Raw genomic sequence first — 16691 nt, 5'->3', positions numbered from 1 at the left:
TTTTCTGTGGTTTTTACTGGGTTTGGTTTTGAATTTTTGCTATGGTTTTTGCCTCTTGTTCACATTAGCAGTATTCCTCAAATGCCTTTCAGCTGCCTATAATCCAGCCTGAGGTATTCAAAAGCTGGGAAGCATGGCAGGGAAGGGCAAAGCTTCTTAGCTGGGGAGGGATAAGGGTCCCATTGGCCTTTCTTTTCTGAAGAGTAAGGAGTTGGTTTTTCTTGAATGAATGTTGCACAGAAGAACTGCTGCCTCAAAGATGGCTTCCTACTCTGTGCTTCCATACACTCGCTGAAACTATCTGTACTCTATCTCCACCTTAGTGGGAATAGCTGTCTAAACCTCTCTGTCTTGGCCAAACACAAGACAGCTGCCAGTTTATATACATCATGGAAAAGGAGCGCTCATACGCTTTCTCATGGCTGACCTCTCCAATGTAGAAAAGTGATTTAGGTTCTTTGTACACCTAACCCTTTCTCTGTGCTGCTGTCTCTTGACCTCTCAAATTTCAGACAACTGAACTATTTCATCCATAGTAAATGCCATCAGGAGAGCTAAGCAACAGCCACCGAGCAGCATGGCCACCTTTCTGATCATAAGAACCTCCCAGATGAGCATCTTCACAGGAGAATACTGTCTGGTGTCAAAGCCTGGGTATTTATCATGGCTGGCCCTCACCTTACCCTTTGGAATTTACAACTGTTCTACAAGGAGAGTGTGGTTTCCAGGGAGACAGGGCACCAGTGTTTCATTCAGAACTGCCAAGCAGGGTAATAAGAACACAGAAGGAAACCCTAGAAGATGCTTCTTCTCCTGCTTGGCTGTCTTCTTCCTGCCACTGATGCCAGTGGGAAAAAACTGCCTCTGCTGCTGGCCAGAACTGCTGGCGTTGACAGGTTATGACCTGCAGATTCTTTGGGGTACCCCAGGGCCACCTGGAAGCTCTCCCAAAATTTTCATTCCCTATTTCTGGAGGCTCATGTCTTCCCAAAACCCTGGTACCTTGGTGAGGTGCAGCCTGAAGAGCAGGGATCAAAGCTGGCCCTTTTACCTGGTCTGAGATATTACTCCCATGACTTGCCTTCCTCTCATATCCCATTCTCAGATCAGGACCATTTGGAGAAAGAAGCAGCCAAATTATTCAATCACATAGATAAAGCCATTAGGAAATTTCGAGTTGGTGAGGAAACTTAATGCTTCAGGGCCCCCAAGTTTGAGTTGACAGAGCCTGGCCCTCCATGTTTTTTCCAGAAGATCCACTTGGCCTAGGGTGGGGAGGTGTTCTGAAGGGTAGAGCTGTCACAGTATCTGTGTGCTGCTCTATGGCCTTTATGTTTGAAAAACTTGGTTTGAATTCCCAGTCTTAAGAAAGCTATGTAATTGATTTAACCTGTGAGATGTAGGTAATCAAAGCACATTTTCGCTCCCACCCCCACCCAGATAAACCATCACTTCTAGAAGAGATTCATATCCAGAAGCAGCTGTTTGCTGAGAGGCTAAACGCCTCTCAGGCATTTTTGAGGAGCTGAAGGAAAAGGGTGAGAGGTTATGCTGTCCCTGCCCACACTCAGCCATTCACCTCCCTCGAGACCTGAGGCAGAGAGCAGCAACCATTTGGAGCTCCCTCCCATGTCCCTCCCTTGGACCCCCACTTCCTGCACACCTCCCAGCTTTATTCCTGGTCACACCCTCTGGCTTTGTCTGCCTCCCAAGCACCACAGTTTCTCTACCTTCTCACCCTCCTGGGCAGCCTGCAACAACTCCTGTGGTGAGTATCTTTGGGGACCAGGCCTGGGCTTGGACTGGTCCCCAAAGAGGCACATGGCCCTCTCTAAGAATCCTGCCTACCCCTTCTCACAGACCTACACTCAAAACTGAAGGTCATCAATTGTGCCAACTGCAGAAGACACCTCCTCATCTGCAAAGACCCTGCTCTCTGCCCAGATTAGTGGCCAGCAGTCCATCTGGCCTCCAGCCTCTCCCCACTCCACCCTCAGGTCTGTGGTTGTCTCTTTCTGGATTGTCTTCCTCTTCTGTTCAGCTCTGAGCTCTTTTTGCTCTCCATTGTCACTGGTGAAGGTTGCACTTCCTGATATTTTTCTTCTTTTGTTTTTATTGTTCTATTACAGTTGTCCCGATTTTTACCCCATTGGTCTCCTCTTCTCCACCCCCACCTCACTCTCATAGTCAATCCCCACCCTGTTGTTCATGTCCATGGGTCCTTTATATGTGTTCCTTGACTAGACTCTTTCCTTTTTTCCCCCATTATCCCCCTCTCCCTTCCCCTATGGTCACTGTCAGTCTGTTCCTTATTTCCATGCCTATGGTTCTGTTTTGCTCATTTGTTTGTTTTGTTCATTAGATTCTACTTACAGGTGAGATCATATAGTATTTGTCTAGCACCTCCTGAGATTTTTTCAATTACACATTCCAGCTTCAGAACCATACAGCCATCTTCCTCCAGGCCATCTCCCTGAGGTCCTAAGAGTCAGCATTCCTGGAGACATGCCAAAACCCATCTCCACACCCCAAATTTGCTCCTTCCTCAGGGCCCTGCTTAGCAAATGGCCCCACTCAAGGCCTCAACCTCCTAAACCAGGAATCACCCTCCCCCTTACTCAGTACATGTAATCAGCAAGTCTTATGAAATTACTCTTGAATGTGTTGCCATATTTTTACTCAAACATCCACCACTCTTCTCCAGGTATCCTCATCCCTCACCTGTATTATAACAACATCTGCCTGGTTTCCCTCACCTTCCTGATCACATCTCACTCAGCTATCAAAGAATTTATTCTCAAGAAGAAAATCTGCCTATGGCACTCCCTGTTTATAACTTTCAGTAGCTCCCTGAAGATAAAGTCCACCCTCCTCATGAGGCCTTGTGTGAGCAACCCCTGCTCACCTCCCAATACTCTGTCTTCCCAACCACACAGGACAGCTTTATGCTTCTGTCCTGGAACATCCTGTGCCCTTTGCCTAGAAAACAGCTTTGTCCCTTGACTAACTGGATTAAATTCCTACTTGTCTTACAAAGTCAGGTAGAAGTCTTGTTTTCTAAGAAGCCTTCCCTGACCAGCTCCAACCCCCTGAGGCTGGCACATCAGCCCCACTTAAGATCACTCCTACTGTGCCTTGTCCTGCCCTGCCTTCTGTGGACATACACCATGTTTGCTTGTCTTCATCCTGGAGAGTAGGGGCCATGTGATGCGGACCCTGGCTTGTGCAATCCAAGACATTGTGGATAGGGGAGAGACATTCACACGGACTACTGAGTCCTGGGGAGGAAAAGGGTAGGCAGCTTCACTCTCAAGGGGAGTAAAAACCGCGACCTCCACCATGACAGGCCTTTTTTTTCTTTTCTGAGCACCTTACATGGTGGTCCTCATTTACTGTTGCACAGGTTGGCTTTAAGTGGTTACCTTTTACAGAAAACAAAGAAGCCGATGCCACTAATGACATCACATTACAGAAGAAGGACATTAGCAAATGAAAAGGGAAAAGTGGTTGAACTAGTTACACTCCATACTGGGGAGTTTTAGTATGGATTTTAGGAAGTTACAGTAAGCACTTGCTCTCTCAATTCAGGGTGAGGGAGTTTTAGCAAAAGCAAGACTCAAAGCATCCTAGGTACATTGCAGGCCTAATTCCCCACAGGAGAACTTATCTGTGGACATGGGTCCTGTGCATAAGACCTTGCTTTCCATTGGGAGCTGGGCCCACGCCACACAGAATGGTCTCCTACAGCCATGTCTCATTCATCTTAGTATACGCAGGGCACACAGTTGGTGCTCAGTGTTTGCAAACAATTGAGTGAGGAGGTGAATAAAGTAAGGAAAGAAAGAGAGAGGCTTTCTCTCTGAGCAAAGATGGCCCTGACTTCTCCACAAATACCTGCTCCTCTTTTTGCAATTCCAGATGGGATTTAGTGGACTTTCCTGTGGCTCATGAGCCTCGGTATCACTTTGCCCCTGGCAGTCATAGCTGGAGGTGGATAAGTGACTTTTCCAAGCCCCAGCATCCCCCAAGAAAACAGACCTACTCTTTGACTAACCAATTTCCACCCCACTTCCTGGCCCACATGCTACAGTTTCTTGCATGAGAAGAAAAAAATGAAGAAGGCAGAAGATGTACTGGGGAGAAAACCCCTCCCTGAGTCTAGAGTTCCCAAGTAGGGGATGCTGGGTCGGCCCTGGGGGTAGCAAGGCTGGAGGATCCAACTCTGTCTCCCAGGGCCTGCTCTCTAGAATAGAGGGCCATTAGAGTTTGGACCCCTTAGCTCCCCCCACCCCCACTGAGTGTGAGCAGACACAGTAGGGGCCAGGGGCCCAGGACACAGAGGTAACAAAGCTCCAAGTTTCCCACATAGTGCCCTCTACCCATAGCTGTAATTGTCCCTCCACAGGGGTACCCACTACAATGGGTACTCTCCACCTGCTTCCTGACCAACACAGACTATCGAGATGGCCCTTGTGCCCTGGGTGAGAGGATGAGAGGTGAGGCCCATGGGAGGACAGGATGGAAACCCCTGCTTTTTTATTCTCAAAAGGCACCTAGCAAGCTGCTTGTCTTCCACAGCTGAACATAGGTCCCAGCACTGCCAGAAAGTTCTCTCATCTTTGGATTTAGTAATTCTCCCTCCTCTGACCCTTTCTGAACTGGGGGTGGGGGTGGGCCACAGCTCTGAAGTTTGGAAGACAGAAAGATCACAGTCTCTCATGGTTTCCCTATGTCCATACCCCGTAAATTCCTTTATTAAAACACTCTCCAGTATTCTGATAAATGGCACCATCTGGGTAAATGTAGCCAGCAATGTGACCCTCCCCCTGTGGTCATGCAGGAACTTGACCTTCTCCTCACATACTCCCCTGCCTGCCCATCCCTTTCCACTCCATGAACACCCATCTCTTACCCTCCTGGTCCCAGCACTTGCAGTTCCACAGGCTCACACCAGCCTCACCTCATTCCTACACCAGAGATGAGGGCACAGGTGGCCTGCATCTCTTGAGGGGTGCCAGTATCTGGGTGTGAAACAGGGGCAGAAAGAGGCCAGCTGAAGGCCCAGTAAGAGCAAGGACTATATAAGAACACCAAAAAACAGGCTCCAAATCACATTAACAGCAGTATTTGGCTAAGACAAATACTTTAGGGATACCTGGCTAAGACATATACTTTAGGGATACCTAGGTCCCCAGCAGATCACTGGTGCTGCCATCAGTGAATATTTTCTGGCTCAGCAGGTGCAAAAACTTTGTATCCTCCTGCTCCATCTCCTCCATGTTCTTTTCTTGTTGGACCCCAAGGCTTCTGGGTTAAATGGAAACCTGTGTCCCTGTGGCCTAATTCTGCCACTTTGCCTCAGCCCTGTGCCCCCTTCATTGATTCTTCAGGTCTCTCAGCTTTTACCCAGACTCTAAAACCTTGAGGCTACTGCCAAGACCAGGGCCCTGCTCGAAGGTCAAATCCTGGGGGCTGAGGCCAGAGCTGCAGACAGGTGGCCCAGAACCTAGACTCAAATCATGGCTCAGATGTTAAGTTTGGGTTCAGTTTCCCCAAGTGAATTTCCATTGTCCAAGCTGAACACAGAGGAGGGATGCAATTCTTTCACCAGGGTACACCAAGACCCTAGAACCCACTGGGTTCATGTTTGCCTTCCAATATTTGCTTGTGCTATCAGTTCAAACTTAGTGCCCTCATTCCCTTCTCCTCCTGCAGTCCACTGTAATACTGCTGGGGCCCACAGCTCAGCTCCTAAAACCGGGTCTATTGCCTTCTTAGGTGTCCTCCCCCTATTGCCTTCTTAGGTGCCCTCTGCTGGTGCCCTCCCCTTGGAGCCAGAAGAAGCATCATCTCATAGTGAGGGTCATTCCTTGGGCAGGGGTGGAAGGATTGTAGGAAACTGAGATGTAAATAAACCACAAATGGCAACCTCAGCAGGGGATACCATGGCCAATGGCAGCCAAATGTGCCAGCCGTGGGTATCTCCAGTTCACCCAGATGGAGATCCAAAAGGGCTCCCCTGAGGTGGTCTTCAACTATGGCAGGAAGGGAAGAAGCATTTTTATTGAGGGTTCAGGTTTGCAGAGGAGTAGATGTACAAGAGACACTTATAGGATCATGCAACTCCAAGAAATGCGGTGTGGTTTAGGGAGAGGCCCAGGTGAAAGGGTGGTGATAGATGAAGTTCATGGAGGCTCCGAGCCTATGAAGGCCCAAAGCAAGCCAGACAGAAGGACCCTAGGACAACAAATAGGCAGGGGCCTTGGGGAGAGGCAGTGACAGCCCTGAGTTTCCAGGAAAGGAGACAGAGGAATGGGGTGGGGAAGGACCTGTGTGCTGGGGACAGACATAGCTCCACATGCTGGGAGCTAAGATGCCCCTTTCTCCCAGCTCCACAGACTCTCCCTTACTCACAGAGCTGGGGAGGGGTCTATAGATGAAAGTGTTTGGGGGAACCATAGAACACTCAAAGGACATAGCTATAATTATATGGTGATGACATACTCACAACCACTTTGAGTGACTGGGCCAGACCCCAGGCAGGTAGTGGTTGTGGACCTTCAGGAGACCCTGGTACTCTATACATGTTTGTGACAGCTGGTTTCCACCCAAGACATAGGAAAAGTCAGAATTTGTAGCAGTGATGTCATTTTCCTATTTAACTTAATATCCTGTTAAATTTGGATTTAAACCATTACTTCAAAAATATCCAGAGCAACACTATTCTTTTTTTAAGTTGTAATCGTTTTTATTGTTGTTCAAGTACAGTTTTCTGTCTTTTACCCCCACCCCTCCTCCCCACCCCAGGCATATCCACCTCCCTCCCCTGTTACCATCATCTACTGGTCTTGTCCATGTATTCTTTATAGTTGTTCCTGGAAACCCTTCTCCACTTTCCCCCCATTATCCCTTCCCCTCTCCCCTCTGATCACTGTCAGCCTGTTCTCTATTTCAATGTCTTTGGTTATATTTTCCTTGCTTGTTTGTTTTGTTGTTTAGAATCCTGTTAAAGGTGATATCATATGGTATTTGTCTTTTACCGCCTGGTTTGTTCCACTCAGCATAATGCTTTCCAGTTCCATCCATGATGTTGCAAAGGGTAGTAGCTCCTTCTTTCTGCTGCATAGAATTCCATGTGTAAATGTACCATAGTTTTTTGATCCATTCATTTACTGATGGGCATCTAGGTTGTTTCCAACACTTGGCTGTTGTAAATTGTGCTGCTATGAACATTGGGGGTGCGTAAGTTCTCTTGGATTGGTGTTTCAGAGTTCTTAGGATATAATCCTAGCAGTGGAATTGCTGGGTCAAAAGGCAGTTCCATTTTTAGTTTTCCAAGGAAGTTCTATACTGTTTTCCACAGTGGTTGTGCCAGTCTGCATTCCCACCAACAGTGCACTAGGGTTCCCTTTTCTCTACAACCTGTCCAACATTTGCTGTTTGTTGCAGAGCAACACTATTCTGATTCACACAATAAAAATAAGAAACCCTGAACATGAGTTTGTGTGTGTCTGTATGTGTGCATCTCTCATCGACAATTTTATTACTATTGGAATATTTTTATTACTATTAGAATATTTAAATGAAAACTAGATATTGAGTTCTGTTAGAGTAGAAAAATTAAAACATTGTGTGCCAAAATATAGGCTCTGTAGGACTTCTGCTTTGGCTATGACAGAGGGGCTTATAGTGGAAATGACTCTTATAAGGGGCAACTAAAAATAAAACAAATTAAAAGAGCAAAACAAAACAAAAAGTTTGTTTCTGGCACGTGAAGCAGTAGTTCCTGTGTGTCCAAGGTCCCTGGAAAAGGTGAGCTCTCTGTGGTGAGCTAGTGTTCTCAGAACACTTCCCCTCTGCCTGGGAGAGCTTCAGGAGTACAGGCTGACATGCTTGTGGACTGGGGTAGGGATGATGACCTCCAAGTTTGGAGAAGCCAACAGAGCTTTCTGCAATGTCATGACACTGAGGAGACAGAACAGGAGTGCTAGCTTGCCAGACAAAATGTGAGGAGTCTAGCCCTGGCCGGTGTAGCTCAGTGGATTGAGCATGGGCCTGCGAACCACAGGATTGCAGTTCTATTCCCAGTCAGGGCCAGTTCCCAGCAGGGGACTCATGAGAGACAACCATACATTGATGTTTCTCTCCTCTCCTTCCCTTCCTCTCTAAATGATAAGTAAATAAAATATAAAAATAAATGTGAGGAGTCTAAATCCCTGAAAATACGCAGTGCAGAAAACTCAAACCCATGGCATGCTTCCACCCACATCCTCCAAGATGCCTGCCTATTGTTAACATCGCAGGACTTTAGACCAAGAAATTAAGCAAAGGATTCAAAATGCAATTTATTAGAGATCTGTAGGCTAGGCAAATAAAAATTGGAGTTCTTGACCCTTATAAGAAGACACACTTTGATAAATACTACAGGCTATTGACTGGAAAGGGAATAGCCTAAAAAAGGGGTGCACCAGAGGCAGACCAATTCTTACAAAGTTTGGAGCTCTAAAAACATGGAAGTGGATCTAGATGATTTTATTTTTTTCCATAAAATATTCACTCTATCCTGCAGCGGTGATATGGAATAAGAATAGTCATTTTTAATAGCGGCAGAACTCTTGACAAAATTAAAAATGACTATTCTTGTTCCAGATCACTGCTAGGAGATAGAGTAAATATTTCCTGGAGAAAAATAATGTCTTCTAGAGCCACTCCCATGTTTCATTTACAATACCCAGTATTAAAACAAATATTAACAGTCATACCAAAAATAGGATTAAAAGAAAAATTAGACAGTAGAAACAAACCTAAAAGATGTTATCTAAAATAAATTTTAAAATTAATGCATCCAAAAATATTTTCCAGCTTTATTGTGATAAATTAAATAACACTATGTTAGTTTAAGGGGTTCAATATGTTGAATTTATATACTTATATATGTCAGGATGATTACCACCATAGTATTAGCTATCATCTCTAACATGTGACATAATTACCTATATTTTGTAGTGACAACATGTAAGATCTACCTTTTTAGGTGTGTTCAATAATGTAATATAGTAGTACTAACTATAATCAACATGCTATATACTAGATCTTCAGAATGTATTCATCTTATTACTAGAAGTTTGTATCTTTTAACTGATACTTCCTCATTTCCTCCACCTCTTAGCCACTAACACCCACCATTCAACTCTGTTTCTGTGAGTTAGGCTTCTTTAGATTCCCCAAGTAAGTGATCTCTATAGTATTTGTCTGTCTCTGACTGATGTCACTTAGCATAATGCCCTCAAGGTCCACCCCTACTGTCACACATGGCAAGATTTTATTCTTTTTATGACTGGATAGTAATCCATTGCATATATGTATCGAATTCTCTTCATGTATTTGTCCATCAATGGAAACTTATGTTGTTTTCATATCTTTGTTATTGTAAATAATGCCACAGTGAATCTTTCTGCATTTGCATTTTAATACTTTGTTGATAAATTCCCAGACGTGTAATTGCTGGATCATATGATATTTCTATTTTTAATTTTTTGAGGGAATTTGATACTGTTTCCCTTAATGGCTGCATTAATTTATATTCCCACTAACAATACATAAGTATTCTCTTTTTTCCACATCTTCACAAACATGCTATTTCTTGTCTTTTTGATAATAGCTACCCTAACAGATGTGATGTAATATCTCATTCAGCATCTTTTGCAAGGCAGGCCTAGTGGTGATTATCTCCCTCAGCCTTTGATTTTTAAAGAAAGCCTTTATCTTGCCTTCATTTCTGAAGGACAACTTTGCCAGGAAAGTATTCTTGGATATCAGTCTTTTCTTTTGGCACTTTGAATATATCAGTACATCCAGCCCTAGCCTTCAAGGTTTTTGCTGAGAAATCTGCTGATATTTGGAGATTCCTTATATTAAAAAAAATTCTGGCTGCTTTTAAAATTATGTGTTTTTGATTTTTGAGAGTTTTGTTAGATGTCTTTGGGGAAAGTCATTTAGATTAAACGTTTGGCATGATTCACTAACTTTATGATCTTGGATGTACAAATCATTCCCATGTTTAGGAAGTTCTTATTTCCTTAAATAAGCTTTCTATCTCTTTCCCTGTCTTCTCCTTCCAATGCCAATGATGTATACATTGTTTCTCTTAAAGGTATCTCATAAATTTCATAGGTCTTCTTAACTCCTTTTCATTTTTAACCATCTGAGTGGATAATTTTAATTGATCTCACTGTGTTTTGTCCTTCTAAGTAGTTGTTATTGAAGCTCTCTATTGAATTCTTCAGTTATTTATTCTTCAGCTCCAAAATTTCTGATTTTTAAAAATGTCTTTTTTTGTTGAACTTCTCATTGGGTTCTTGTGCTGTTTCCTTGATTTTACCAAGTTATTTGTCTGTATCCTCTTGTAGCTTTTCTGAACATCTTTAGAATGATTCTTTTGAATTCTGTGAGGCAATTCATGGATCTCCATTTCTTGGGGTTAGTTACTGGAAGTTTACTTTGTTCCTTTGGCAGTGTCATGTTTTTCTGATTCTTTATAATACTGTAGCATTATGTAGGAGTCTGCTCATTTGAAGAAGCCATTGTGCCTTCCAGATGTATGGACTGTTGTTGGTAGAGAAAGACTATCATCCATGGGTGGGGGAAGTTGGAGGGTGCTGTATCCCAATTCTGATGCAGAGTGCCAAATTCAAGGGTATATGGTGGGACTAGGTGACAGAGGGTATAGTGACCCATTGCCTTCGGACACTGAGTCCATAGCATGAACAACAGTGTCATCCTCAGTGAGCACAGCAAAGGTTCTGAAGAGGTTTCAAAGTCTGTTGAAGCACCACCTCGGCAGCACCACTGAGTCCAGCAGCTCTATATACAGGTGATGTTACCCATTCAAAAACATTTAAGTTGACTTTTCAACAAAGGTACTAGATGAATTGGTTGGTCATTCATAGACAAAAATAAGCCTGAACTTAAGTCTAACACTTCAAAAATTACCCAAAATGTATCATGAGGTTAAAGGTAAAACATAAAACTAAAACATTTTAAACATAAAACATAGGAGAAGAATATTCAGAATCTGGGACTAGGCAAAAAATTCTTAGATGATACTGTTTAGATGACACCACAGCATCTAACTGTTTCACTAGGACCCATCTCCTTGATGAAACATATGTAAATAGAGAAAGAGGCATATCATCATATTTGCTACCAGTTAAGGGTCTGGATTTTTCTCTGCCTTTCAGATGTCAGAAATTCAGATGGCTTTCACTTTCGTTTGTAGTTTTGGAATGGAAAATAGGAGTACTACCTTTATCAAAATGCCCAGGTGAAGATGAAAACCCCAGACACTCCTAGAGATTGAGCCCATACTCTGAAAATGCATAACATCTCCTGTCAAGGAAAGTGAGCTGTGTGGGCTGCTCCTTTGAAGGAGCAGTAATGGCCCACAGGAGAGACAAATCACTCTCTCCCCTCCCTGTTGCTGGCCACAGACACAATATTCTGCATATTTTCCATGTGGTTTACATTACTGATTTCCTCACAACTACATTTTATGTGAAAATGTGCATCTCTTTCTCTCCCCTCCATTTCCCAGCTCTGCCTCCTTTCTGGGGCTTGTATTTCTTGGCTTCAGTGTGATATGTCATATCTCCATCTAGCTGAGCAAAGAGAACAAGACATCTGTATCTGAGTCTGGGGCATTGGGGTGGGTGGGTAGGAGCAATAGGAGGCCTTCTCCAAGAGCAAGTTGAGTTTGTTCTCAAAATTACCAATAGAGAAATTAATGTGGAGAAGTCAGCACATAGCAGATTGGTAAGGAACAGGACAAGTCTGTTGGCTCCTTGTCAGTGGTCTTTGTACTGAGCCATGAGCTTTTCTTCAGAAGCAATGGAGTGCCCATTTTTATCAACAAAGAACCTTAAGCATGAAAGAGCCTTAAATTTCTAGAACTTTCTAACTTGTGAGGACCAGTCCATGCCTGAAACAGCTAGTTGAATGTTAGGGGAGGAAGAAGATAAACCAGGAAGCAAATATCAACTACTTATAAAAAAACAATATTGAACATAATTATTGAGAAACTACCATGTGCCAAATACTTGATCAACATTACCCCTATTCAATCTTTACCATGACCATATGAGCTGTGGCCCATTGCCTCTAATTTGGCGATGGGAAATACAAAGTTCAGCAAGGCTGGGTAACTTTCTTAAAGCCACACAGCTGGTCAATGAATGACCTGGATTTGCGCCAACCTAGAACTCTTGTTTCTTCTACTGTACCAAGCTGCTTCTACCATTGCCTCCCCAGCAATGGGACAGCTGTCTCCAAGACACTTACTGCTTACCTAGGAATGGTCAGGCAGAGGCAGGATGAACTTGGGGACTGTGAGCTACTTCTGACTGACCTTAGGCATTGCAGTTAGAAGCACAGATAATGCAGCCAGATTGAGATGGGGTGCCACCCTGGTTCCCTGTGTCACTAGCTGCCTCATCCCTTACAAGTTACTTAACCTGCATTTACTACCAACTCCCCCCAAAACCAGCCAATATAACCTGTTTATCAAACAAAGCCAGGTTTATTGCTCCCTGCAGTGAGGGTAGCCATATTCTTCTAGACTCCTATCAGGGGAGACAGCAAAGGTGGGATAATTATAAAGTTTGGGTGGCCTGGTTCAAGGTTGATCTTTGAAATCAGGGAGGCTCAGTGGCATGGGGAAAAATTCATGACACAATAAGATTAGTGGGCACAGCAAGGAGTGCAATGTGAAACAAGTCCTTGGAGTGAAAACAGTCATTTAATGAGTTCAAAATGTTTTCTTAGAGAGGGCTACTTGCACTTTTAATGGAAAGTTGGGCAGTCTGTTACCCAGATAAATGGATCTTCTGAAAGTTTCTGAAACAAACCATGAAGTTGTTTGCAACTTTGTCTTCCTAAGCAAGCATGTCATGCAGTAGTAAAGTTGTATCAGTGCCCAATGTCCAACAGTAAAGTCACAGTAATACAGACAGTAAGACAGAGGTGTGGATGATTTCTATTCTTACCCCTGACACAGCCTTCCTCAGCCCCCACTGAAGTACAATAAGAGTGGATCTGTAGGGTGTTGTGTGTTCTTCCCATACAATGTGAAATGCAGTCTTTGTGTGGTGAGAACCTTCTTGTTTCCCTCTCCTTCTGTCCCCAGCCACAGCACCAGGCCTAACAAATGTTTACTTACTATTTTTTGAGCAAATGAATAAATGAGTAATGTGAAAAATAATAAATTTTACTGACTTTTTGCACTAATAAGTTATTTGAATTCATTTTTTCAATTCATACAAACAGATGGCATCAATGATGCAAAAAGTTCAGAGAAGGAATTGTGAATAGGACACCTGACTGCTGAAACTTGGACCCTACTTTTGGATGGGGCAAGAACTTCTACACCACAGTTGCTTCTTGGGGAGGGTAGGACACCAAGCTGTGAGCAAAAGTCAGAGTGTTAGGATTCCAGGGCAAACCTGCTGCTCATGGCTAAGTGATGGGTGAAACTGGAAAAAAGACTGCCCCCAGTTGTATAAGCCGCCCTCAGCCTCAGAGGTTGTTGAAGTGTGGCATTGTCTTTATTTGTGTCACAGGCACTGTGTCTATTTGCCATCTTCTGCCTCAGCTTCCAGCATGGCAGCACCATTTCCCCAGGTCCCTTCAACCAGTTCCTGCTCCCCTACTAACACCACTCTCCATCTCTGAGGAAATAGACCCCAAACTAAACCAGGAGGGACACCAGTGCTCAGTGTGACTTCTGTGCGGAGGTGCTGGCTCTCCACTCCCATTCTAGGGCTGCACATTAACTTGGGTCTGCTAACCTCCACTGGGTTTCTTAATTGCTGTGCTGGTGGCTTCCTGAAAAGAGCCAGTCCCTCCTGTCTATCTTTACCTCACACCTGTCTAGGCACACATCCTTCTTTCTGTCCAGAGCCTCCAAAATGCACCAAAATGTTTGAGTCATTTACTTGACAGCCTCACTGAGGGTGGACCTTAGCTCTCGAGTTATGTATGTGAAATCTGCCTTCTTTCCTATCTGTCAGCTCAGGATGTTATAATAGAGTACCACAGACTGGAAGATACCACAGTTCCAAAGGCAGATGAAGATGCCAGCAGATCCAAGCTCAGTCCCTGGGATGCATGCAGATGGCTGTTTTTTAGTGTGCTCATGTGAAAGAGAGAGAACAAGTTCCCTCATGTCTCTTCTTATGAGGGAAATAATCCCATTCATAACTAATCAACTCCCAAAGACCACACCCATATTTTAATATTGGGGATTAAGAATTTAACATAGCAATTTTGAGAATTCACAAACATTTTTTTAGTCCATTACACTTCCTTTTCTGAAAATCAGAGTGGCATTGGCCTACCCCAACACCATGGCACTTCTCCTGTGCTCTTGGTTGCTGGTGGTGGCTCCAAGCCCTCACTAGCCCAGTGCTGGGTGCTTACCACCAGAGCACTCACTGAGGAGCAGTCCAGGTGCTTTGCACTTGTGCAGATGCAGACATGGTCTCCTCTGTAGGCATATCAACATGCACCAGAATGGCTACTTCACACTAACCATGGTGAGTATCAGCTTGGCTTCAGCTTGACCTCTATTTCCTATTCTCCACAAATCTCCACCAACTGGGAAGCTTATCAGAACTGCATTATTGGGATTTTATGGAGGTTCCTCATGTAGACATAACCAATTTTTAACTATTTTCAGCCTCTGTCTCCTCTTTAGAGAAGTAGGGGATGAGGGAAGGGAACTAAAAATTCCAAGCTTCTAACCATTTGGTCTTTCTGATGACCAATCCCTAGCTGTGAGCCACCCAGAGTCACCTCGATAGAACAAAAAATGCTCCTGGTGCTCTTAATACTCAGAAATTTATAAGGAATTTAGAAGCTCTGTGCCACAGCCACAAGTGGGGATGAAGTTCAAATATATATTTCTTAGTAACTATCACAATAAAAGTAAATCTGCTGCTATTACCATCATACATGGGCAACTTTAAGCAATATTGCTGATAAGCTACTCCTCCCTCTGATTCATGGCTCTCTCAACCCCATTCACTAACTGCTCAAACTTCTCAAACATCAGCAGCACCAGAGCTCTCTGAACCTTGGGTAAAGTTGAGGTTAAAAGAATGGGTTGATGACAGTGTTCAGAAGGCCCTCCACTCCATGCCTCTGGGGGCCGCTCCTCCCCTACCTCAGTAGAAGGCTGGAGCAGGGGTGCCGGGCACAGGTCAGAATGTAAATATTGGGCCAAGCAGGTGGTTAAGTGGAAACCCCCAGCCCACTGTATCCAAAATGCTGGCAGTCAGACTCTAACCCTAGCATGACTCATGTCTTTTATTTTCTTTATTTCTGATGCTTTGACATTCTTGCTGACTCTGGAGGGATGGTCACTTCCTGGGCCAGCTAATTTCTAGGTAGCAACAACTCACCCACAAGTGCACCTTACAAATGTAAACCAACCAATCCAGAGCCTAAACCTCCTTCATAGCTCTCACACTTGAGGGTCACTAGCCACCTGCCCCAATCACCTTAAGGTCAGATACCAGATATAGGGACAATCTCTTTCCCCTAGAGCTAATTGAAATTATTCAAGTTACTCAGTCCTAAACTCCTGCTTCTCCTGTTCTTTCCACAAAAAGCTCAATAAAGGCTCTTGCTCATGGTTTCTCCTCACTTCATTTTCTGACTGACTGATGCTTCCCCATGTGGCCTTGTGTGCTTTGCTGTGTCTTTTGTTTTTGAGGACCAGTGATTATAAAATTTCTTCCTTCATGACAGTCATTTCTGTGTCTGCATGCCTTCCTGAACACTGATGACTTCCTATCTGTCAAGTTGGATTTGTGGATGCACATTTCATTATTATTTTTTATTGAGATGTAATTCAAATAACATAAAAATCACTTTTTAAAGTATAAAATTCAGTGGTCTTAGTATATTTATAAAGTTATGCAACTACCATCAGTCACTCCCCATTCCCAACTCAGCACTGGACAACTACTAATGTGCTTTTCATCTCTATAGATATGCCTAGTCTGGACATTTCATGTCAATAGAATCACACAATATGTGAACTTCTATGTTTGGCTACTTTCAATTAGCATAATGTTTTCAATGCTCACCCATGTCATAGCTTATATCAGAATTTAATTCCCTTTAAGACTGAATGATTCCATTGCATGGATTTATTACATTTGTTTATTCATTCATCAGTTGATGAATATTAGAATTGTTTTTACTTTTTGGCTATTATGAATAATGGCTGCTATGAACATTAGTGTAAAAGTTTTTGTGTAGACACATGTTTTCAATTGTTTTGGGTATATACCTAGGAGTGGAATCGCCAGTCAAATATTAACTCTATGTTTAACACATTAATGGACTGTCAAGTTATTTTCCAAAATGGCTGCACTATTTTACATGCCCATGTTCAGTGTATGTGGCTGTATTGATGACTTCCTCATCAATACTTGTTATAATTTTAACACTGACCAATGTGGCTCAGTTAGTTAGAGCATCATCCCATGGACCAAAAGGTCACAGGTTCAATTCCCAGTCAGGCCACATGCCTAGGTTACAGGTACAATCCCCAATCAGGACATGTACCAGAGGCAACCAATAAATGTTTCTCTCTTACAACAATCTCTCTCTCTCCCTCTCTCCATCTC

General features: G+C 43.5%; 1 protein-coding gene across 1 annotated transcript; it reads left to right on the top strand.

The window, feature by feature from the left end:
* Window positions 1-801: 801 nt before the first annotated feature.
* On the top strand, window positions 802-1949 carry TEX51 (testis expressed 51). The gene is given in 4 exon segments (XM_037046890.1): window positions 802-849; window positions 851-941; window positions 1106-1180; window positions 1861-1949. Coding segments are annotated over 4 exon segments (303 nt in total).
* Window positions 1950-16691: the final 14742 nt, after the last annotated feature.

Source organism: Sturnira hondurensis, unplaced genomic scaffold (assembly GCF_014824575.4).
Source record: "Sturnira hondurensis isolate 20B ecotype Veracruz unplaced genomic scaffold, ASM1482457v3 Scaffold0005309, whole genome shotgun sequence".
NCBI lineage: Eukaryota > Metazoa > Chordata > Mammalia > Chiroptera > Phyllostomidae > Sturnira > Sturnira hondurensis.
Note: the sequence above shows the minus strand (reverse complement) of the source record. Positions and strands in the feature narration are given on the sequence as shown.